The sequence below is a fragment of the Euleptes europaea genome, chromosome 1, assembly GCF_029931775.1.
Source record: "Euleptes europaea isolate rEulEur1 chromosome 1, rEulEur1.hap1, whole genome shotgun sequence".
Taxonomy (NCBI): domain Eukaryota; kingdom Metazoa; phylum Chordata; class Lepidosauria; order Squamata; family Sphaerodactylidae; genus Euleptes; species Euleptes europaea.
In genome coordinates, this window is record NC_079312.1 from 175,984,241 (window position 1) to 176,008,867 (window position 24,627).

Below are 24,627 nucleotides of genomic sequence, written 5' to 3' on the forward strand. Positions count from 1 at the left end.
CGGGCACCTGCTTGCTATTTCGCCCTCTCCCCCCCCCCAACCCCACCGCTGACCTGCCGTTAGCCCTTCCATCCGGGTCCCTTTCCAACTGCCCCCCTTACTTAGCCCTCTTCATCCGGGCAACCGGCGCGTCCCTTAGCCCTCTGCTTCCTCTTTCGCCCTATCCGCTGACCTGCCGTTAGCCCTTCCATCCGGGTCCCTTCCCAACCCCCCCCCCCAAGCCCTCTTCATCCGGGTACTCGGTGGGCTCCTTAGCCTCCTTCACCCGGGCAACCGGCGTGTCCCTTAGCCCTCTTCCCCCGGGCAGCTGCTTGCTCTTTCGCCCCCCACCCCGCCGCTGACCTGCCGTTAGCCCTTCCATCCGGGTCTCTTTCCAACCTGTCCCCCTACTTAGCCCTCTTCATCCGGGTCCTCGGGTGGGCTCCTTAGCCTCCTTCATCCGGGTTCCCTGTCAGCCCTTGCCCTCTCCATCCGGGTCCTCCTCCTCGCCCACCTGGGCTTCCCCTCCGGAGCCGGCTCTCCCCTCCGGCCATGACGATCCTGCCCAAGAAGAAGCCCTGCCCGGCGGCGGGGGACGGCGACCGGGACCAGCCGGGCTCCCGAGGAGGGGTCGCGGGCGGCCCCGGGGGCCCTGGCGGCGGCCCGGACCCCCGCGGCTGCCCGGGCGCCGACTCCCACCCCCGCGGCCCCGGCGGGGGCGGCGGCGGCGGGGTGGGCCCCGGGGACGCGCACTCGGGCCGCGGCGGCGCGCGCCCCCGGGCCTCGCCGCCCCCGCCGCCGCCCCGCTGGGGGCTGCCCCCGGCCGCCGGCTCCCCGCCGCCGCCCAACCCGGGCGTCGGGGCCGGCGGCGACGGGCCGGGCCTGGGCCTGCTGGACCCCGGCGTGGTGGGCGAGGCGCGGGGCGGCGGCGGCGGCGGCTGCTGCTCCGGCCCGGGCCACAGCAAGCGGCGGCGGCGGGGGGGCCCCGGCGGCGGGCCGGCCGGCGGCGGGGGCGGCAACAGCCCCGAGCAGGACGAGGCCGGCGCCGGCTACAACAGCGAGGACGAGTACGAGACGGCGGCGGCCCGCATCGAGAGCATGGACCCGGCCACCGTGGAGCAGGTACCTCGCCGGGGGTCGGAGGCGGCCTTAGCGGGTGGGGCGGCTCTGGGTGGTCAAATAAGGGGGGCAGGGGGCTCCCTTCCTGCCTTAAGTGGTAGAGCAAGGCGGCATCTAAAAACCAACTCTTCTTCTTCTTCCCTTTCTGTCCTGCACCCTTTCACACGTTGTGCAAAGGTCATCCCGGGTTTGCCCTCCAGTTTGTTTTGGAAATTCGTATTGGGGGAAGCGTGCGTCTAGAGAGCGGCAAATCCAAAGCAAAACCTCCCGGGCATAAATGGCCTTAGCTTCAGTCAGGAGCCATGGCCAGCCCCTGGATGGGTTTGCTTGTCTGATGCAGTGTGGTTCACTTTGACATTTCCGAGAGCGCAAGTGAACTCTGTCGGCCCTAAGAACATTAGAAAGGACCTGCTGGATCAGACCGAGGCCCATCAAGTCCAGCAGTCTGTTCACACAGTGGCCAACCAGGTGCCTCTGGGAAGGCCACAAACAAGATGACTGCAGCAGCATTATCCTGCCTGTGTCCCACAGCACCTAATATAATAGGCATGCTCCTCTGATACTGGAGAGAATAGGCATGAGTCATGGCTAGTATTCATTTTGACTTGTAGCCATGGATAGCCCCATCCTCCATAAGAACCTAAGAAAGGCCATGTTGGATCAGACCAAGGTCCATCAAGTCCAGCAGTCAGTTCACGCAGTGGCCAACCGGGGGCCTCTAGGAAGCCCTGGTTCCTAGACCATTCTCCTTCGGCCTGACCCACCATCCTGTGTGCACAAATTATGAGCCAACTGGATTTTGAGAGGTCCTTTCAGCTACCTACCTGTAAACGTGTAAGGTGGCAATTGGTCTCAAGGTGTACTTATTCTCAAGGTAAAGGAACTAGTGATTCATTCAGAGGTGGTCTTCTGGAGATTGCTTGGCCTGAATTCAGGGAGCTCCTTGATCACAATAGCCACCAAGTGATGGCAAGGGGAGGGTCAGAACCTCAAGGGCTTCTACACTGAAATGGCTTGGATCATCTTGATGTAATAATAATATTAATATTATCAATAATGATAATTTATGTGTATTCCGCCCTCCTCCTGCCAAAGCAGGGCTCAAGGTGGTATACAACAAGAATAAAACAAATCAATACTCGGGTACCCTGTAAAAGAAAATACAAGGCAAATTCATTGTTGGCAGAAATGTGTTTGTTCAGTTGCTAAATCATGAGTCTCCTACCAAGGGAAGATAGAATCCTACCTTAGATGCTTGGCTGTTGCATAGATTGCAGGTGAAGAGAGTATCTCTGAAAAATGAGTTTGTTGGAAGGGTTTTTCTTTTTGATCGAAAAGGGGAAGGCCTTTGTCGGTGATTGCTAAGAGATATTCTGATGCTCTGAGAAGTGCGGGCAGTGCCACAATATCTTGGAGAACTGGAATGGAATGGCTGGTGGAGTGCATCTTCGGTGGTCTTTACTCTCTTTTGTCCCCAAAAACTCCTCCTTATTCTACCCGGGATGAGAACTTCCTTCAAAGTAAAGACCACAGCTATTCTCTGTGGAGGGGTAGTGGGGGTCTTTAATCGCAAGGCCCTAATGGGAACCCTCATCTTGAGGGTATTACATAGCAATTCCCATGAAACGAATATGAAGCCAAGATGCATCATGGGATGCAAAGTGGAAAGAATGTTCTTGATAAAAGGGGCGTTGTTTTGTAGGGAGATGGTAACATAAGGACACTGTCCCTGGCCAGAGAACAGCCCTTCATCTTGTGCTAATTTATTTATTTATTATTCACATTTATAACCCATCCTCCCCAGCCAGACCAGGCTCAGGGTGGGTCACCACCTTGAAAAACAACAAAGACCATAAAATGTTGAAATCAATAATTAAAACACAACACATTTAAAACAATTTGAAACAAGATGGCGTCAACAGTGGGAGTTGCTGTAGACCGGACAGCAGAATCACCTCCACAGGTGACAGGTGGAGGGGGAAGGATGGGGAAGCCAGTACAACGGATAGCTTAGGGTAGCTCACGGCTGCCCTCTTAGGCCTGGCAGAATAGCTCCGTTTTGCAGGCCCTGCAGAACTATTTCAGGTCCCACAGATCCCTGTGGTTACATGGGAGACTATTCCACCAGGCCGGGGCCGAAAAAGCCTTGGCCCTCGTTGAGGACAGCTGCACATGCTTTGGGCCGGGGATCACCAGTAGGTTATTGTTTGTAGAGCGTACAGTTTTCGGTTGGGGGGGGGAGCATACCAGGAAGACATCCATACATCCTGAGTTCACCTGAGGGGATGAGAGAGGGTGGCCCCCACAGCTTTATCCCCCCTGTAACTCCCGTACCACTTGGTAGTGAGAATAAAGTTGCTGTGTTCAGAAGGGAGGATCATTTGGTAATTTAAGGTGAATTTACGCTATCTGTTAAGAAAATGGGTGGTAATTTATTAGCAAAAGGATAGCAAGGTGGAATTTATATGGACAGAGACCATTTTGGAAGAGAACAAAAGATTGTCAAAATAACAGAGAGGAGTTCTCAGTAGTTCTGCCCAGCCTTCATGCTTGATCAGGTGGGGCTCTTTGCGAAGAACTGCAGTGTTGCTCTGGCGAGGGTCTGACCTTTTTGAATTGGAGAGCGGGAGGACGCCTGCACATTGCACGATAGATATTAATATGATACTGACCCATTGAATCAGATGCCTTGTTTGCCTGGTCCAGTCTTTGCTACCTAAGTTCCTCTTAACTGGAGATGCTGTGGAATGAACTAAGGATGCCTGCAAAGAATGCACTATTCCACTGGACTTTGGGACCGTTTCCAACTAGAAAGCCACTTGGGATTGTCTGCATGGAAAGATTCTCTCTAGTGTTTCTTGTCTGGGCTATTAAGTATGGCTCATATTGATCCTATCCTGTACACATGAAGCTGCCTTATACTGAATCAGACCCTGGGTCCATCAAAGTCAGTATTGTCTGCTCAGACCAGCAGCGGCTCTCCAGGAACTCGGGCAGAGGACTTTCACTTCACCTACTTGCCTGGTCCCTTTAGCTGGAGATGCCGGGGATTGAACCTGGGACCTTCTGCATGCCAAGCAGATGCTCTACCAGTGAGCCACAGCCCCTTCCCAATGCTGTAGAGCATTCATATTTATTTGTACGTAGTGGCTAGCCCCATCCCATTCAGCTGCTTAGGACAGAAAGGCTTTTCAGGCAAAACTCCATATTTTGAAATGTGTTTTGAAGACCGAAACAAATCTTTCTATATATTAGAAGAAGAAGAGTTGGTTTTTATATGCCGACTTTCTTTGATATTTAAGAAAGAATCAAACCGGCTTACAGTCGCCTTCCCTTCCCCTCCCCACAACAGACACCCTGTGAGGTAGGTGGGGCCGAGAGAGTGTGACTAGCCCAAGGTCACCCAGCTGGCTTCATGTGGAGAAGTGGGGGAAACAAATCCCGTTCACCACATTAGCCTCCGCCGCTCATGTGGAGGAGTGGGGAATCAAACCTGGTTCTCCAGATCAGAGGCCACCGCTCCAAGCCACCGCTCTTAACCACTAGCCACGCTGGCTCTCCAAGCTGCCACATAGCCTTTTCGTACCAGGCTTTCAAAGAGTAAGAAGGAGAGACAACATTTTGAAACGAATCACAGGCAGGTGAAGCAAAGGGGAATTTCTGTTAATCCTACTAAGCTGAGATGCTTTTACAAGCTGGTTAAATGTTTGCTACTGTCATAGCTCAGGAGCAGTCGTTTTCAAACTTTCTGGCTTCTAGGTACTCTTTCCGCGTCGCCTTTCCTGCTGGGATAAATCCCTACTCGAGTCTCAGTAACAGAGTTCTCCCTTGCCTTGCAAGGGAGCATCGGACCTTTTCCAAGGTATACATTCAGTAAAGGCAGAATTAGTTTATTCTTTTCAAGAGTTTTAAACATGCTTTCTGCACAGGCAGCGCAAACTAGATGTGAGATCAGACGTGGCAAACGAGGGCAGCCGCAGTAGCTGGCACCGTCACCCTAGACGGCTTTTTTGGAAGCGATGTGAAATCCAGATGTCAAAGGACTGAAACAGAATCCTCAGTGGCTTGGAATTTAGCAGAAAGTTCTGCCAGATGCAGCTGCAATGAAATTGAAAAACCATTCTCAACTGCTTTTGGGGGGGCGGGGGACAGACAAGGCAGCTGCTTTAAATTGTAGTGCTGGATTTTGCCTGAATGCTTTTCGGGAGTGAGGGGGGAATAGGTCTTAACTGTAAGAACTCTTACCAAAGAAAATCATTTAGGAAAACTATTGCATTCGTTCTGAAGGAGAAGCAGAATAAATATCTCTGCCGGTTTTAAATGTTTATGTTGCCCTTTCTCAGAAGCCCAGGGCAGTTTGTTTACAATCATACAAAGGCTGTCCCAACTGTAATATATATTTAGATCAGAGGTGTCCATACAGCAACGTCGCTCAAATTACATACTCAACACGCCTCCCCCCCTCCCCCGCTGCTGGCATGCTAGTTCTAACTGCCATGTTTCCATAGGATGTGCATGATTGGGGGTGTCAGCAGCCCCTGTCAGTGTTACAGAAATGTGCAATGGTGGTATGGCAGTGTGGCTGAGGTCAGGGCCGAATATGATCGACCCCTGGCTACCAGAAGGCAAGTTTTGGGGGTTAGCCAGCGTGGTGCAGTGGTTAAGAGTGGTGGTTTGGAGTGGTGGACTCTGATCTGGAGAACCGTGTTTTATTCCCCCACTCCTCCACATGAGCAGCAGAGGCTAATCTGGTGAACTGGATTTGTTTCCCCACTCCTACACATGAAGCCTGCAGGGTGACCTTGGGCTAGTCACAGCTCTCTCAGCCCCACCTACCTCACAGGGTGTCTGTTGTGGGGAGGGGAAGGTGATTGTAAGCCGGTTTGAGTCTTCCTTAAGTGGTAGAAAAAGTCGGCATATAAAAACCTACTCTTCTTTCTGTTTGCGCATGCATGTTGTTTTGCCTTGGACCATGTGAACTGCCTCCGACAGTAAGCATTGTGTTTGAAGGGGGTTAGGAAAAACAGAGGTTTTTCAGGGTGTTGGAAAGTTCTGGTAGTGGTATTTGATACGCAGTGATTCATAAATGCAGGCCGCTGCTTATGTCTCTGGGAAATGCTTTGACTCAGACACCAGGGAAGACAGGGTTCTCAGTTCAGCCACTCCATCACTTTGTGTTCTTGCTGTCTTAATGGGTTGTCCAGATGCTGCTACTAGGTGTCACGGGTCAGTCTTGTGACAAGACGTTTTGGAGAGGGTGGTCTCAGAGGCAGGCCTGTACAAAATCCTTCAGGTTATGCAATCCCATTGCTTGATACGCTTCCTGTTTTTACAGCCTGTCCACGATCAACAGGTCTGTTTCAGGGAAGATATGAAAGGCCAAACCTGGTGAAGATTGGCAAATGTTCCATTGTCTTTTTGGGGTGTTTTGTGGCACGTCGGCCATCAGCAATTCAGTACCAGTAACCTTCACTGTACTTTTGTTCTGTACGACTAGAATATCAGGTCTCCACGAATAGGGGTAATTCTTTCTCCTGTCCAGTAGACAAGTTGGGCCTCTGCATTTCTCCCAAGAGAATGCCGAGTCATCTCAAAGGTGTTTTTCTTCATGTAGTCCAGCAAATAAGTTCACAACAGTTACTTATGAGTGATGCTGACCATAAGAAGGGGATTGGTCTCTTTTCTACACTGCTGAAAAATTACTCTCTGTTCCTGCTTAAGACACCTGTGGGTAAAGCAGTCCCAAGAAATAATTGGTTTGATGGAGCTTGTAGGGCTGCTGAGAGTCTGGTGTCTCAGAATTTGCGATTAATGAGACAACAGTTACTAGCCCGCATTTTTCTTACTAGCTATTGTGCCCAGACATATCTAGATTTTGTCATTTTGGCACCAAAGGCTTCCGTCTGGGCAGCAGCAGTAGTGTAGCCATGCCCACAACAGGGCGATAACAAAATTAGAAATAAATGGGGCTATGAAAAGAGGCATCAAACTTTCCGTTGGTGAGTCCTGCAAACAATGATTGATGCCACTATGGTTCTGATTAGGCTACTACTTAGCTGTTGTAGTGTGGTTGTGGGTCATTGCTGTAAGGAGGGGGAGATGTGGTTAATAGGGAGAGTTGGAAGTTTTAAAGGCGGGTCAGTGTAATATAAGAAATTAAAACACTTTCCTGTTTGAGGAATCCAGACCAGTCTGTGTGATACAGCTGTAGAGCTGATCTGTGGCTTGGATCTGCAAGGACTTCTCGCTTCCCGCTGCTGCCGAAAATGTCCTCCGAAATGCTCTTCTCAAGAGACAGGGTACCCCCTGTAACCGTGTTTCAGAAAGAAGAGAAGTGAGAAAGACCCACTGTGCATCACAATTTAAGAAGGATGTAGACAAGCTGGAACGTGTCCAGAGGAGGGCAACAAAGATGGTGAGGGGTCTGGAGACCAAGTCCTATGAGGAAAGGTTGAAGGAGCTGGGTATGTTTAGCCTGAAGAGAAGACTGAGAGGGGATATGATAACCATCTTCAAGTACTTGAAGGGCTGTCACATAAAGGATGGTGCCGAATTGTTTTCTGTTGCCCCAGAAGGTCAGACCAGAACCAAGGGGTTGAAATTACATCAAAAGAGTTTCCTTCTAGACATTAGGAAGAACTTTCTAACAGAGCGGTTCCTCAGTGAAACAGGCTTTCTCGGGAGGTGGTAAGCGCTCCTTCCCTGGAGGTTTTTAAGCAGAGGCTGGATGGCCATCTGTCAGCAATGCTGATTCTGTGGACTTAGGCAGATCATGAGGGCATCTTGGCCATCTTCTGGGCACGGAGTAGGGGTCACTGGGTGTGTGTGTGGGGGGGAGGAAGTTGTGAATGTCCTGCATTGTGCAGGGGGTTGGACTAGATGACCCTGGTGGTCCCTTCCAACTCTATGATTCTGTGGTCAGACGGAAATCATTCCATCTGTGGAAACGCTCCTGTGGATCTAACCTTGTTTTTCCTGTGTGGAAAGAATTTCTGTAGGGAAAATGGTACCAACCTGCATGTGGTAAATTATCATTCACAATGACAGTGCACATTTTATTGGCCGGCTGCTCCTTTCCATCGTGTGTACATATGTGCAATCCAGGATGAGGTGTTTTTGTGTGATTGCTGCACGTGACCGTGGGTTTCAGGGTCTCTCCTTCATTAATTTGCTTCCTGTGAAGGAAAGGTATAATAGAAATGGTCTTTCCTCTTTTTTTCCCCTTTAAGACAGTTGGGATCTGTCAAGCTTCCAAGGCAAGGAGAGTCCAATGACAGCAATTCCTGTCACTGCACTTTTGTTTGAATTTAGTGTATGCATGGATTCTATTAGGATGCTCTTTGTCCTTGAAAATGCCATATGAATGGTAAGGAGTGTCGAACAGAGAGGATTTTTGAACTTGTTTTGGGCAGGGAGGGGCGGCAGAACCAAAGTAGAGAGCTGAATTAGAAGTTGGCAAGTAGTAAGCTCACTTCTGCTTGGGAATCCTTTCACGCTTCATTCATGTCTGACCTGGATAGTCCCAGGCTAGCCTGATTTTGTCAGGTCTCAGAAGCTAAGCAGGGTCAACCCTGGTGAGTGTTTGGATGGGCGACCTCCAAGGAACACCAGGGTTGTGATGATGCGGAGGCAGGCAATGGCAAACCATCTCCGAACAAATGTCTTGAGAAAGTGCAGAAAAGAGAAACCAAAATGATCAGGGGGCTAGAGCAACTGCCCTATGAGGAGCGGTTAAAATGCTTAGGGCTGTTTAGCTTGGAAAGAAGGCGGTTAAGGGGAGATTTGAAAGAGGTCTATAAAATTACGCATGGTAGGGAGAGAGTGGACAGGAAGAAGCTTTTCTCCCTCTCTCATAATACCAGGATGCGGTATCATCTGGTGAAGCTGGAGGGTGACAGATTCAAAACATATAGAAGGAAGTATTTCTTCACACAACACATAGTTAAATGTGGTGATGGCTGCCAACTTGGAAGGCTTTCAGAGGGGAGTGGACATGTTCACGGAGGAGAGGGCTATCTATGGCTACTAGTCAAAATGGACACTAGTCATGATGCATACCTGTTCTCTCCAGGATCAGAGGAGCATGCCTATTATATTAGGTGCTGTGGAACCCAGGCAGGATAATGCTTCTGCAATCGTTTTACTTGTGGGCTTCCTAGAGGCACCTGGTTGGCCCCTGTGTGGACCTGTGTGCCTTCATCTGATACAGCATGGCCTTTCTTATGTTCTTATGCCTCTTGCCTTGAAAACCCTATGGGGTTGCCATAAGTCAGCTGTGACTTGACGGCACACAGACACACACAGGTAGTAAGCTTGCTTCTCCTCAGGAATCCCTTTCACACAGTGGTGGTTCCACGTAATGTGGGAAGGGCGGTTGTCCTTCCTTAAACGTGCCAGGCATGCGTGCCAAGGAACCATGGTTGAACCATCGGCTTGAGTTGTTTGACTAAAGTGTTGAAGTGGATGGTGTTGTCGTGCCGGCTTAGCATTCTGGCATGTTGTTTGTCAGAGGAAGTTAACAATTAAAACACACTTGAGCAAGGCATAGGGATCAGCTATGAAGGTCAGGAACCCACTCGCAAATAACCGCCTGGCATAAGATATGATGTTGCACCCTTTGATTGTGAAACTGCTGCCAGGGGAAGATAGACAGGGCAGAAGTGGTCCAAGAGGCTGAATTTTACTGAAGGAATAGCAAAGATGATGATGATGAAGAAGAAAAGTTGGCTTTTATATGCCAAGTTTCTCTACCACTTAAGGAAGAATCCAACCGGCTTACAATCACCTTCCCTTCCCCTCCCCACAACAGACACCCTGTGGGGTAGGTGGGGCTGAGAGAGCTGTGACTAGCCCCAGGTCACCCAGCTGGCTTCGCGTGTAGGAGTGTGGAAACAAATCCAGTTCACCAGATTAGCCTCCGCCGCTCATGTGGAGGAGTGGGGAATCAAACCCTGTTCTCCAGATCAGAGTCCACCTCTCCAAACCACTGCTCGTAACCACTACACCACGCTGGCTCTAGGTAAGGGGTGGCAAAGGTGGACTGGTGGTTGAAGAGACAGGGAGGGGAGGCCATTGGCCCTGGAAAAGCTTTGCAGCAGAAGTGGAAGAATCCTTTTTGACTTCCTTTCTGAGGACTCCAGCTCTGTGTGGTTTCCCTCATCTTCTTCCTGTTAGCGAGAGAGGAGCATGGCATCTGTTTAGCTGCACCTGGCAGAAATCTGGAGCAGCTGTTGACTGATTCCATGAATCTTACACTGATGGGTGGATATTAATGTCCCGATTGCAAATGAACAGATGCCCTTCTGAAAGTCAGAACCGAGTCTAAAAGTAACCCTGTACCAAGCCAGAAGTAAGAACATAAGGAAAGACATTCCAAAAGATATGCCAGATCAGACCAAGGCCCATCAAGTCCAGCAGTCTGTTCACACAGTGGCCAACCAGGTGACTCTAGGAATCCCACAAACAAGACGACTGCAGTAGCATTATCCTGCCTGTATTCCACAGCACCTACTATAATAGGCAAGCTCCTCTGATACCAGAGAGAATAGGTATGCCTCATGACTAGTATCCATTTGGACTAGTAGCTATGGATAGTCCCATCCTCCATGAACGTGTCCACCCCCCTCTTTAAGCCTTCCAAGTTGGCAGCCATCACCACATCCTGGGGCAGGGAGTTCCACAATTTAACCATGTGTTGTGTGAAGAAATAGTTTCTTCGATCAGTTTTGAATCTGTCACCCTCCAGCTTCAGCAGATGACCCCGTGTTCTAGTATTAGCACACCAGTAGTAGCACACCAGCACAAAATAAGCTCCTTTTCTTTCTCTCTCTATGCACTTCCAAGCTGGGTACCCACCAAGTTTTTACCTGATTCTCTTTACCACAGCAAAGGCTTACGGTTCCCATGTTTTGCGAGAAAGCACTTTCTGTACACGAAGTATATTATGTGCGACTAACTTTGTCGCGTCTTCTTGGCCTCCGTGTGTTGGCAAGTCACTCAGGCATCTTTCATGCAAACCTGGGCAGTGCCAGGGTAACTGTGTCCGTCTGATGTAGATTATAAGCCCTCTTTACCGGGGCACAGATAATTCTACATGATCTGGTGCTGTACATACCTACCTGTATTCTTGGGTCACCTCTCCAGGCCTGATCTGTGTTATCTCCAGGGCTGGAGGTGTGGTGGGGGGCTTTTTGGGACCAGAGTCTTTTCAGCCACAGCACTAATGCTGTGGAACTCCCTCCCTAGGGAGACTCTCCTGGCTCTTTCTTTGTGCTTTTAGATGGCAGGCAACAATGGTGCTGTCCCAAAAGGTTACTATTAATTTGATCCTTATGGCAGGTGCCCCATTTTGGGCACCGCAATTTAAGAAGGATGTAGACAAGCTGGAATATGTCCAGAGGATGGCAACAGAGATGGGCAGGGGTCTGGAGACCAAGTCCTGTGAGGAAAGGTTGAAGGAGCTGGGTATGTTTAGCCTGCAGAGGAGAAGACTGAGAGGTGATATCATAACCATCTTCAAGTACTTGAAGGGCTGTCATATAGAGGATGGTGCCGAGTTGTTTTCTGTTGCCCCAGAAGGTCAGGCCAGAACCAACGGGTTGAAATTAAATCAAAACAGTTTCTGTCTAGGCATTAGGACGAATTTTCTAACAGAGCGGTTCTTCAGTGGATCAGGCTTCCTTGGGAGGTGGCAAGCTGTCCTTCCCTGAAGGTTTTTAAGCAGAGGCTAATGGCCATTTGTCAGCAATGCTGATTCTATGATCTTAGACAGATGAGAGGGAGGGCATCTTGGCCATCTTCTGGGCATGGAGTAGGGATCACTGGGGGTGTGAGCGGGGGAAGGTAGTTTGGAATTCACTGCATTGTGCAGGGGGTTGGACTAGATGACCCTGGTGGTCCCTTCCAACTATAATTCTAAGATTTTAGATTCCCTTATTTTCTTTTGTTTCCCCTTGTGTGAGCTGTGTCCCCCCGTCCCCGTCCCCGTCCCCCACTTTGCTCACTGCTGGCTTTTCTTTTTATGCAGTAATGCTCGTTTTATAGTTTTTAATACTCTAAGCTGTTTTGGATCAAAAAGCAGGACACAAATGTTTTAAAGATATGCAACATTGTCCGCTGCTGCTGTTACCAGCAGAATGCCTCTTTAAGCCTCCAGGAAGTAGGCTGCTCTGCATTTCTGGAAAGATAAGCATGGAGTTGTGTATTTGCAGTTGTCTGCCTTGGCAAAGGTTTTGCCCAGTTCAGTTTTGCCCTAGCTAAAGGAGGGTCCTGACACTTGTGTTTCTTCCTACACAGTTCTAAGAACCTGTGGCTAATGCACTTGGTATTTTGGGGACATGGGTGGGGTAACACATAATCTGATGCGGCCTGTTGAGCCACAGCTTCCAGTGAGCTGGCCCCCATGTGAGTAGCAAAATAATCATGTGTGATCAGCGCAGTTGTTGTGAAATGGTTTGTTTGAGTTCTGATTGCTTTCATGATCTGCCAATGAGCGTGGTTACAAAAATACTAAATGGGGCTTCTGCTGTAAGGTGGTATGACATCATCCACCACAGGTTCTGGCCTTTTCCCATAGCCTCCAGATATGTCCCCCTTTGTTTTTGCATCCCAAAAGAACAAGGTGAATGTATCAGAAGAGGCTGGTTTGACCCCCAAGCTGTATTGGGAGGAAAGGTTCATTAGCTTACAGTGGAGCTGCCACCAGCACCAGGTTCCCTTATTATATAATCATACAAACAGGAGTAGCACGGAAGCTTGGATATTACACTAAAGTAAGAGCAACCTTAGTTCAGAGGGCTTCATTGGACGTAAAGATCAGCTGTTTCTATTGGACATTTATATTCCTCAAAACCGCACTAGACAGCCCTTCAAGTTACTTTGTAGTTTCTTTCATGGGTAGTGATATGCCTGTGTGATCCAAGGAAAGCGTAGATGTTTAAGCATAGTGACATCCACTCCAAATGGCAACATTTTGGATTCTTATCAAGTAGCTGGTTTTCACTGACCCAAAGTCTGCTTTCGCTGGTTGGGCTAAGGTCGTGTTGGCAGCAGGTCAACTTTATCTTGTAGTAGGCTGATATTAAACACAGATCCACATACAGAAGTACAAAATCCGTGGTACTCGGCAGGTAATGATAGGAATTGCTAAGGAACAGAACTGGGAGGAAGACTTTGGTAAACCATGAACTTGCATATTGTCTGGGCTACCAGGAGATGGCAGCACAGCCATTTAAGTCATAGAGACGTGTCAAGTAGTGTAGTATTCTGTGTGGTTTTTGCCGAGCTCCGAGTTGATCTAGTAGTCTGGGGAAGGTGATCTACGATCGGCCTTGAAAGATGCAGTAAGCCGCTAGGACATCTCCCCTGAACGTTGAGATGAAGAAGCTCGTGCTTCAGGAATACCTCTTGAAGTTGGCACCGCGCTGTGGAATTTCTGGATGGGTGCTTGCTTTCAGGGCCGTTGACAGCGATGCCCTCAGTCAGATTTGTTCTGGCGCTGAGGGTCTGATGAAGTCGTTCGGCCAGATCAGCCAGCCGTCGGCAGTTTCAAGCAGAACTGTACACGGCAGAACAAAATTCGAGTCCAGGAGCACCTTAAAGAATTAACAAAAATCACCAGGGTGTAAGCTTTCTTGAGAAACTTCACTGAGCTTTGAGTCATGAAAGCTTTATATTCTGGAAAATTTTGTTGGACTTTAAGGGGCTACCGGACTCTAATTTTGTTCTACTGCTACAGGCGAACACAGCTATCCATCTGAAACTATGTACTCGAGAGAGAATCTACTTTTGTTTTAAAAAGCAGATTTCTAGCCCTTTTTGTTAGAGTTGCAGGGTCTGACAGGTTTCCTTGCTACCTAGCTAGCTCTGAGATGGGAGAATGGATGTGATTCCCTCCTGTAAATTAACCAAACTATATATACAACGAAATCATCATTATTTGGTTGTATTATTTGTGCACCATTTTAAATTGGTTGGTTTTAAGATGTAAGATGTATTTCGATATTTGTATATGCATGTTTTGTTTTTATTGTATTGATATCTTGTACATTTCATACTGCTGTTAGCTGCCCTGAGCCCAGCTTGTGCTGGGAAAGGACAGGATAGAATAAAAAAGAAAAGTGGCTCATATCTGGGTACGAAGCAAGGAAAGGGCATTTAGGGGGAGGGGCTGTGGCTGTTCGGTAGAGCCTCTGCTTGGCATGCAGAAGGTCCCAGGTTCAATCCCTGGCATCTCCAGTTAAAGGGACTAGGCAAGTAGCTGATGTGAAAGACCTCTGCCTGAGACCCTGGAGAGCCATGGAGAGGGGCTGTGGCTCAGTGGTAGAGCCTCTGCTTTGCATGCTGGTCCCAGGTTCAATCCCCGGCAACTCCATTTAAAGGGACTAGGCAAGTAGCTGATGTGAAAGACCTCTGCCTGAGACCCTGGAGAGCTGCTGCCGGTCTGAGTAGACAATACTGACTTAATGGACAAAGGGTCTGATTCAGTATAAGGCAGCTCCATGTGTTCATGTATGTGGCTGTGCTGGGATGTCTGGAAGGGCCTAGGCTCTTTGAAGGAGTTGTACATGTGCTACCAAATGTATCCAGATTTCTCTGTGAGCATGAGGAATGGAGTGTTGTTTGGTGCTGTTTCAGTTCCTCCATCATTCAGTTTCTGCACTACGTTGTCTGCAGCATTCTACACGCAGTTGTAGAAGCAGAATAGCTCTTTCCCATGAAAGGCGTAGGAGTTGAGCACCTACTCTAGGGAAGGGCTGTGGCTCAGCGGTAGAGCATCTGCTTGGTACACAAAAGGTCCCAGGTTCAATCCCTGGCATCTCCAGTTAAAGGGACTAGGCTAGTAGGTGATGTGAAAGACCTCTTAGACCCTGCAGGTCTCTTTCAGTGTTAGTTGAGGACTCTGACCTTGATGGACCAGTGGCCTGAATGGGTATAAAGCAACTTCATGAATTCACAGCCATTCCACGTGATAACTGCCATCATTGGAACATTGTCGGGAATGTGTCCAGGTTGATTTGGGGCAACGATAAAGGTAATTTCTTGACCCGTCAGCCTCTAGGGGGCAGCAGAGTTGTCTGCACGGGGAAACCACTTTCTCCTCCGATGTGGATTTCCAAAGTGGTCCCCTGAAGAAGCAGGCCAGGGGTTCTGCCCTCCCTGGCTTGGGCACGGGGGATGCCGTCTAACTTGCTGACATCTGCCCCTCCTGTCACCAGCAGGAACACAGGTTCGAGAAGGCGCTGAGAGAGAAGAAAGGGTTCATCATAAAACAGATGAAGGAAGACGGGGCCTGCTTGTTCCGGGCTGTGGGTAAGTCCTGCCTCCTGACGGCTCTTCCCTTTTCAGAGGTTGGACAGCAGCAGGCAGCACTGGTGCTGAAATGCAACCCCCTCCCCCTTCAAAGTCCTCTACGCAAATCAATATTTGATTTCAGAGTTTGGTCATTGATTTGGCAGAAGTATTTAGCATTTGGCAGCATTGAGACTAGGACACCTTCAACGGGATGTGTGGGGAAATCTCGGTGCCTTCACGGGTCTAGAGCATGGCACACGCCTCGTTGGCGTCTTCGGTGGCCGAGCCTGGATTTTATGCAGCCTCTTGGAATGAGGTTATAGATCTGCCCCATCAGCCGATTAGGCTGGGGAAAACAAAGGGGATGCTGGTGACTGGGTGAGGCCAGAAGGGACATGGGAGATGCATGAGTCCCCATGGGTGGTGGCGGCAGCCACCAGAAGCATTCTGAACTTGGCCCTCTAAAAATGTATTTGTTGTCTATTTGTTTTATTCGTGTACAAAGTTTGTACATTGCCTTTCTGCCCAGTTAGGGTCACAAAGGCAACTAACAGTTAAAGTAAAGGGTTATGGTAGGTAGGTATTTATTATTACGGCATTAGCCAGAAAAGATACAAACCTTGTCAATAAAACCAATGTAAAGCGTTATGAAAAAAAAGAGGTAAATCCTTACTGACCCATGGGGTGACGTTTACTAGGCAGACTATGTTTACAGGTGGTTTGCCATCGCCTTCCCTAGTCGTCTACACTTTACCCCCAGGAAGCTGGGTACTTGTTTTACCGACCTCGGAAGGATGGAAGGCTGTCAACCTCGAGCCGGCTACCTGAACCCGACTTCCGTCGGGATCGAACTCAGGTCGTGAGCATAAGCATTATGAAAGCACATTGTAAAAACAGTGAAAACCAGAATTACGTACGTAACATGCCAAGGACACTCATTAAAACATAGGGCATGAAGGAGAGGCCAGATGAAGCAGAAAAGTCTTCACCCGCCGGCAGAAAACAGCGACCGAAGGGGACAGATGACTGTCCCCAAGGAGAGTTCAGTAGTTTTGGTTTCAGAGGTTAGCTGTGTTGAATCTAGCTGTTCTACTGCAGGCCAAGTCCAGTAGCACCTTAGAGACCAACAAGATTTTTGGGGTATACACTTGCGAGAGACCAAGGTCCGTTTGTCCGGGGGGCTATGACCAAGAAGATCCTTTCTCAGGTTGCCACCCATCTAGCCTCAGATGACAGGAGCATCAGAAGACGAGCTTCAGAAGATTTATTTTGCTGTATTTAACGAGATTGTTACCAGTCTTTTCTGCCTTCATAAGTGACTGTAGCGGTCAGGGAGGCTCATATGGGAGTAAGTGATCCAAGAATTCTGGCCCCAAGGCCAACACCAGCACCTTGAATTGGGCCCAGAAACCAACTGAAAGCCAGGGTAGATGGGGCAACACTGAAATGATATGGTCCCTGCTGTCTACATCCTGGCTGCAGCATTCTGTACCAAATGAAGTCTCCAAACACTTTTTTAGACTAAAGACTTGGAGGTGGGGTGAAGTTAAAGACTTCATTACCCCATTCATACTTTGCATCTCCGTTATCTTCTGCTTAGTGAATACAGGGTACGGAGGAGAAGTTGGCACCCCATAGGAAGAGTTATTGCCCAATCCCCAAAGTTGTGTCTCATGTGCCATTCATTCGCACCCAACTTATGGCGACTCTGTGAATTGTTTTTTTTATATAATTTTTTTATTATTTTCTTTCATTTAATACATCCATGTAAAATTAAGTATTTAACGCTAAAAGTTAATAAAAGTAGTAACAAATCTATAATAAACATATGACTTCCCCCTCACTCTCTTCCATCTACAAATAAAGTGTATATACTTTTGCCAATTAAACTAATTCCCATATTATTTAATGAATATATATTTATCTTATTTTATCTAATGTTATTCATTCAATACCTTAATATAATCTTGATACAGAATATATATGAGAAATTAAATCAAAGAGTAACCTTTAAATGGTCCCATCAAAAATTGATTTTCACAATAAATTCTCTGTGAATTGATGACCTCCAAAATGTCCTGTCATTAACAGCCTTGTGCAGGTCTGGCAAAGTGAGGGCTGCGGCTTCCTTTCTTGAGTCAATCCATCTCATGTTAGTTACTTTTCCCAGCACAATTAAAAAGGAGTATGTAGAAGCAAAGTTGGTTTTTATAAAGGTAAGGTAAAGGTCCCCTGTGCAAGCACTGGGTCATTCCTGACCCATGGGGTGACGTCACATCCCGACGTTTCCAAGGCAGACTTTGTTTGCGGGGTGGTTTGCCAGTGCCTTCCCCAGTCATTTTCCCTTTCCCCCCAGCACACTGGGTACTCATTTTACCAACCTCAGAAGGATGGAAGGCTGAGTCAACCTTGAGCCGGCTACCTGAAACCGACTTCCGTCGGGATCAAACTCAGGTCGTGAGCAGAGCTTGGACTGCAGTACTGCAGCTTACCACTCTGCGCCACGGGGCTCTTGTTGGTTTTTATACCCCACTTTTTTTCAGCCGTAAGGAGTCTCAAAGTGGCTTATAATCGCCTTCCCTTAATCACAGCAGACCCCTTGTGAGGTAGGTGGGGCTGAGAGAGTTCGGAGAGGACTGTGACTGGCCCCAAGCTCACACAGCAGGCTGCATGTGGAGGAGTGGGGAATCGAACCCGGTTCTCCAGTTTAGAGTCCGCTGCTGTTAACCACTGCACCCCACTGGCTCTCAGGATTAGATGTGTTCTGTAAACAACGGACCCAATTTGTTTTGAGCTGAAGTTCGCTTTGAATCGGGAAAACTCAAAGATGCAGCAGCTCAACGACGCTCGGTTTTTTAAAAATACCTTTTTAAAAGGTTACACTCTGCCCCATCCAGTCCCCCATCTTCAACTGCCGCTCTGACATTTTTGCTGGGATATCTCATGGCTATCTCAGACAAAAATGTGCAAGATTATATTTCTTATCTTCCCTGCAAAGCTGTGCTTTCGCTGATCGCTTCCATGTATTCAAGGACTGTGCCACTCACTTTCTCGCTCAGATGATAAATGCTGTCTTTCTCTGACCCTTTGACTCTCGTTTGCTCCCTGTATTTAGCCTATTTCTGCTCCCTATATTCAGTCAATTTCAATACCTTTCTGTCTGTGCCGTCCACTTCCTGACACCCCTCTTGATCATGGGCTTGTAGAAATGCCTGCAAACATGGAGACTCATCACCCAGCTGCCTCCAGATTCAATAGTCTCAGAATCTCGGGAGGATAACAACAGTCTAAAAGGACCGCACAAATTTCACAATAAAATAGACAATACAACAAATGGTCAATACTGTCTATCTCCCCCAGGGCACATTTATACACCCTGGCAGAGTATGGAATTTTCTCCCATACAGAATAGCAGAAGGGAGAACATTAAAATGGGCCTATATTCAGTCTATATTCAGTCATCTTTCCCTGTTGTGAATATCCGGGTCTTCTCCATTCCTTCAAGAGCCCCGTGGCGCAGAGTGGTAAGCTGCAGTACTGCAGTCCAAGCTCTGCTCACGACCTGAGTTCGATCCCATCGAAAGTTGGTTTCAGGTAGTCAGCTCAAGGTTGACTCAGCCTTCCATCCTTCCGAGGTCGGTAAAATGAGTACCCAGCGTGCTGGGGGTAAAAGGAAGATGACTGGGGAAGGCACTGACAAACCACCCTGTAAACAAAGTCTGCATAGTAAACGTCGAGATGTGACATCGCCCCATGGGTCAGGAATGACCCAGTGCTTGCAGAGGGGACCACCTTTACCTTTTACCTCCATTCCTTCAGCTAAAACTGTAGTTCAAACTCTGTTCGTGTCTTGCATAAACTATTCCCCTGCCCTGGCCATCCCTGGCTCATCTCTCCTCTGTCCAGAACACTGCTGCCCGCTTCGGCACCTGTGATTTGAGGCTTCTCAGTAAAACCTCCTTTGTACCCGGAAAGAGATTGGGCCTGTCTGGGGGGCTCCAGGCACCGCAAGGAGAAACGTGTCAGCTCGCTGACCTCAGGAAGGAAAAGGACCTGTGAAAACATCCGGTCTCAGCATTGCGTGTATTGTTTAGAAGCGTGCAGGCCTGTCGGTTACTCTGCTGGTTTGTCAGGGCCCTCGAATTGTGAAGGCCAGGAGTGAGAAACTGCTCAAATCCCGGGGAGCTTCCTTCCTTGTTGCAGGGGGCTGCTTTTGGAGCTGCGCAACTCCTGGTGAAACGGAAGCTCAGGATGTGAACCGCTGCAGTCCAGTTTCCTTATATCTTCAATTTCTAGGCTTCCTTAAAGCTTCTGAAATGTAACTAAAACAATTGCAGCAACGTAGAATCATAGAGTTGGATGGGACCACCAGGGTCATCTAGTCCAACCCCCTGCACAATGCAGGGAATTCCAAACTACCTTCCCCCCCCTCACACCCCCAGTGATCCCTACTCCATGCCCAGAAGATGGCCAAGATGCCCTCCCTCTCATCATCTGCCTAAGGTCATAGAATCAGCATTTCTGACAGATGGCCATCTAGCCTCTGCTTAAAAACCTCCAGGGAAGGAGAACTTACCACCTCCCAAAAAAGCTTGTTCCACCAAGGATCCGCTCTAACGGTTAGAAAGTTCTTCCTAATGTCTAGACGGAAACTCTTTTGATTTAATTTCAACCCGCTGGTACTGACCCGACCTTCTGGGGCAACAGAAAACAACTTGGCACTCTCCTTTACATGACAGCTCTTCAAGTACTTGAAGATGGTTATCATATCCCCTCTCGATCTTCTCCTCTCCAGGCTAAACATACCCATCTCTTTCAACCTTTCCTCATAGGTCTTGGTCTCCAGACCCCTCACTTTTTTTTTAATTTACTTTTAAGAACAGGTGTAAAAGCAGTGGAGGCTAGGCATGTTAAATGCCTTGCCGCTTTCCTGTTGATGGCTTTTGTTTCTTTGGTCGCTAGCAGAAGGGACCGGCGTCGCTTTCCACTTCAGCACCTCTTTGTTCTCGGCCGTGACCAGCAGGGGGCGATGCGAGGCTTGCAGTTTCTCTTATGCCTCAAGCTGGCGTCCCACGATAAGGCTCCTCGTTTTCTTAGGCGTAGAGGGCTTGCATTATCGCCCCATACACTGCTGAGTCAGCAGACCCTTGGAGAAAACATGACTCTGCAGATCGTCCCATGACACTGCGATTTGGGGAGAGGTGGACTTAGAACAGCTTAGTCAGGAGCGTGTTTCTTCTAGTTCCCCAAACTGTGACGGAAGGGCAGGGATGCGGATGGGTCACCAGGGTGCTGTAATGACCAACAGGATCCGCGTATGATTCTCAGCGTTAGAGCATTTGGCTCAGTGATAGAGCATCTGCAGAAGGTCCCAGGTTCAGTCCCTGGCAACTCCAGTTAAAGGGCCCAGGTATAATCCGTGGCCTCTCCAGTTAAAGGTCCCAGGTTCAGTCCCTGGCCTCTCCAGTTAAAGGGACTAGGCAAGTAGATGATGTGAATAGACCCCTGCCTGAGACCCTGGAGAGCCGCTGCCAGTCTGAGTAGACATACTGACTTTGATGGACCAAGGGTCTGATTCAGTAGAAGGCAGCTTTATGTCACCCTCAGTTCTCAGCTGGTAAGAATTAGTCACGTAGCTTTCAGGTAGCTAAACACAACATACTGAATTTATTTTATTTCATTTCTTTCCCATGTTTCTCTCCCATGGGGACCCAAAGCGGCTTCCGTCCTTTTCCTCTCCTCCCTTTTCTTCTCACAACAGCCCTGTAAAGTAAGTCTGGCCTGAGAGTATATGACTGTTCCTAGGTCACCCTGTGAGCTTCCACGGCAGAGTGGGGATTCGAGCCTGAGTCCCCCAGTTCCTAGTCCAGCACTCTGACCCGTTACCCCACACTGGCTCTCCGGTGTCAATCTGTGCCATCCACATGTTTTGACTCCCTCTTTTAACTTTCTGCGGCTTCAGTACTTGAGTAAAGCCGCTGTGTGTTTGCTACAGTGGATGTGGCTGCGCTCACAGCATCATAAGGGTGGAATGGTTCTGAGAGGGATCTAGCCTGGAGCACTGTGTTCATTCTTACCTCACATTCCTTCCTGTTGCTTCATGGTACCTGCGCGCGCAAGGGGGTCCCCTGCCAGAAGGGATGGTTCAGCCATTATAAGAACAGCCTGGCTGCATCACCCCAAAAATCCACCCGGTTTTAACGTTCCATTACCGACGGCAGCCACTAAGGTACCTCTGGGAACCTCTCAAGAAGGTTACGAGGGAGGTAGCAATATGTTCTACCACTTTGACATGATCGTTGGAAATAAATTGAGAGCATATCTATTTTTTCACAGATGAGTCTTATCCTTTTCTCTTTTTTAAAATCGATTTTATCTAGTGGGCATTGTTGCATTTTGTGGGGAAAGATCTGTTGTGCAAAGAGATGCTGCCAGAACTAGATTGCCCGTCGCGGAGGTCCCCAACCTTTTTGAGCCTGCGGGCACCTTTGGAATTCTGGCACAGGCTGGTGGGCACAACTGCAAACTTTCCACCGTGGGAGGCAGAGTCAACCACCATATGTCAGGGAGTGAGGTTATGCGTAACTCTTAACAGTAACTCTTCGACACTTTAAGCCAAAGGTTTGTTTAGCCGAATGCCTTTTAAAATGAACGTACTGTTTAAAAATATTTTCTTGCATGCACCCAGCTTACCTTCAGTGGCACAGTGAAGATATTAGCCACAACAAGATCTTAGTGCTGTAGTCGCAGCTACTGCCAAAGCAATGTTTTTAAAACATCTGTACAGCCAGTCAGAAGCCCTTCTGCCCAAAAGCTCCGCCCACTTCCTAAAAGCACTTGGTGGGCACCAAGAGAGGTGGCCTATTGGATTAGCTGGCGTTCTGATACTTTGAGAGGAATCAAACAGTTTCTGTCTTCATCCTTCGTACCATTTGGAAGCGTACAAGGCTTAGTCATGGCCCTCTGACCCCTTTTTTCTAAACTAAAAAGACCTGACTGCTTAAGAATGTTTCATTTAGGAAATGTGGTCCGTTACTCATTTCAGTTGCCCTTTTCTGTAACTTCTATGTATTTCTATATCTTCACCGGCTCTCTGAACATCTTTCCAGAGATTAGATGACCGGAGTATCGCCTCCTTCCAAATATGGGCATGCCGAAGTAGCACTGCGGCACCCGCTGTCCCTGTCCTAATAGTTCCAAATATAACTTTTCTTTTCTCGATTCCACAACACATGGAATGGACATTTTTCATGAGCTTTCCGCCCTGACCTTAGAACTCTTGACCTGGATGGTTGTAGCCAGCATTCCTTTCAAATCCTTAGCCTGGTGGGAACTGGGTGTCTGTGTGTGTGTATGTTTTGGCCGCCCCCCCCCCACTTTGGAGGTTTCCATCCTGTGGAGCGGAGAATGGCTGATTCCCAAAAGGCCTCCTTTATAGGCTTGAAGACCTGCCTTTTCCCAACTGACTTCCATTGTATTTTGCTGAGGCCTTGAAACAAAAGCCAGTGGGAGTACAGTCATGCCTTGTCTCAGTCTTTTCTTGACTCTAAAGATCCAGTTCTCTCCACCATACATACGAGAGGTGTCGTTTTCTGTAGTTGGGATTCCTGGATTCCAGCTACTTTCTGTAGAAAGGATTCCTGGTTTCTTATGAATGAATTAATTTGTTAATTCAAGTGACCCCAACTGGATGCGATTCCAAATGAGATTTTGCAAGTTCCTTAATTATACTGAGCACATGAAGCTGCCTTCTACTGAATCAGACCCTCCGTCCATCGAAGTCAGTATTGTCTACTCAGACCGGCAGCGGCTCTCCAGGGTCTTAGGCAGGGGTCTTTCACGTCACCTATTTGCCTAGTCCCTTTAACTGGAGATGCCGGGGATTGAAACTGGGGCCTTCTGCATCCCAAGCAGATGCTCTGCCACTGAGCCACGGCCCCTCCCCATTAAATACTTCTGCTTTGCTCCTGGAAATGCTTGGCAAAGTTTACTGCTGTGTGTTACCTGCCTTACTTTGGATCGTCGCTCTCTTGTGACTGACGCAGATCCTGTGAGATGGCATTCTGTTTTGTTGTTGGATGTAGTCCTCAGGCGCTGGCTTGCCTCTCGGCCCCAGGTGCGTTACCTTGCACTTTGCCCTACTACCGAGTTTTGTTTCCTTAATCCAAGCGCGTGAGGTCACACTGCGTTCTGCAGAATTTTGAAATCTGTACCTGCGCTGAAAATTTCCCAGCTTGCCCTGCCCGGCAGATCTCATCAGCTCACTCTTCTTCCCCGGGGTCACCAACAGACAGGGGATAAAGAACGAGTCTCGAACGTGATCCTGGAGCCATCCCCACAGGCCTGCTTGCCTGTTAGCACACACTTTGGGGCCAACTCCCAAAGCTGCCTTCCTCAGCTGACTCTACCGGTTGGGAAATAACCTGGAGATTTTTGGAGGTGGCGCCTGTCAAGGGGAGGGTTTGGGGAGGGGAAGGTCTTCTGCAGGGTATCATTCCATGGAGCCCACTCTGCAAAGCAGTCATTTTCTCCAGGGGAACTGATCTTGGTTGCCCGGAGATCAGTTGTAATAGCGGGAGATCTCCAAGTGCCACCGTCTCGTCTGATCTCCTTTGGATCCTTCCTCCTCGATTCTCCTCTTGGATTTACTTGATCATCTTTGGATTGTGTTTGTTTACCACATTTACCTGGACATTGGTGGTTTATCTTTCCACAGAATTCACCACGTTTTGTTGGACTTATTTCTTTCTCTTACCTTGTTGTGAGGTTGGGTTGCAGGATTTGGATATACTTAGGTTATTTAATGTAGTTTGGTGTAGGCTTATATATTCTTGATGTCATCCGCTTTATAAATTGTTCAGATTCTTTAGCCTGGTGTTGTTTCCTTCTATTGTACTTCACTGTCTACAACACTATATTTTGTTTTTGATTTGCCACCTGGAGATTGACAACCTTCTAGAGGAGGGGTGTCAAACTCATTTGTTGCAAGGGCCAAATATGACATACCTTATTTTTCCGTGTATAAGACGACGCTTTTTTATTTAAAAGTAAGTCCCAAAATTAGGGAGTTGTCTTATACACGGAAGACAGCTGTTGCTGCCGGCCCACCCATGATGGGCGCGCCAGCAGCAACAGCCAACCTCTTTCCCCACTGGCTCTCTTCTCCACCCATCAGCTGACAGGCGGAGAAGAGAGCCAGCGGGGAAAGAGGCCGGTGGCCCTGGCTGCCCGCGCCAG

The 24,627-nt window shown here is 48.6% G+C and overlaps 1 protein-coding gene across 1 annotated transcript; it reads left to right on the plus strand.

The window, feature by feature from the left end:
* The first annotated feature begins 531 nt into the window (after positions 1 to 531).
* Positions 532 to 23,711, plus strand: OTUD5 (OTU deubiquitinase 5). Its single transcript, XM_056850156.1, has 3 exons — positions 532 to 1,101; positions 15,315 to 15,408; positions 23,641 to 23,711. Exons 1-3 carry the CDS (start codon positions 532 to 534, stop codon positions 23,709 to 23,711), a joined length of 735 nt encoding a protein of 244 aa, XP_056706134.1.
* Positions 23,712 to 24,627: the final 916 nt, after the last annotated feature.

Excerpts from the sequence above, each read along its gene's own strand:
- OTUD5 (XM_056850156.1), top strand. The coding sequence starts at position 532 with ATGACGATCCTGCCCAAGAAGAAGCCCTGCCCGGCGGCGGGGGACGGC. Across the intron at positions 1,102-15,314 it reads ACCCGGCCACCGTGGAGCAG|CAGGAACACAGGTTCGAGAA; the intron begins GTACCTCGCCGG and ends TCCTGTCACCAG. Across the intron at positions 15,409-23,640 it reads CTGCTTGTTCCGGGCTGTGG|ATCTCATCAGCTCACTCTTC; the intron begins GTAAGTCCTGCC and ends CCTGCCCGGCAG.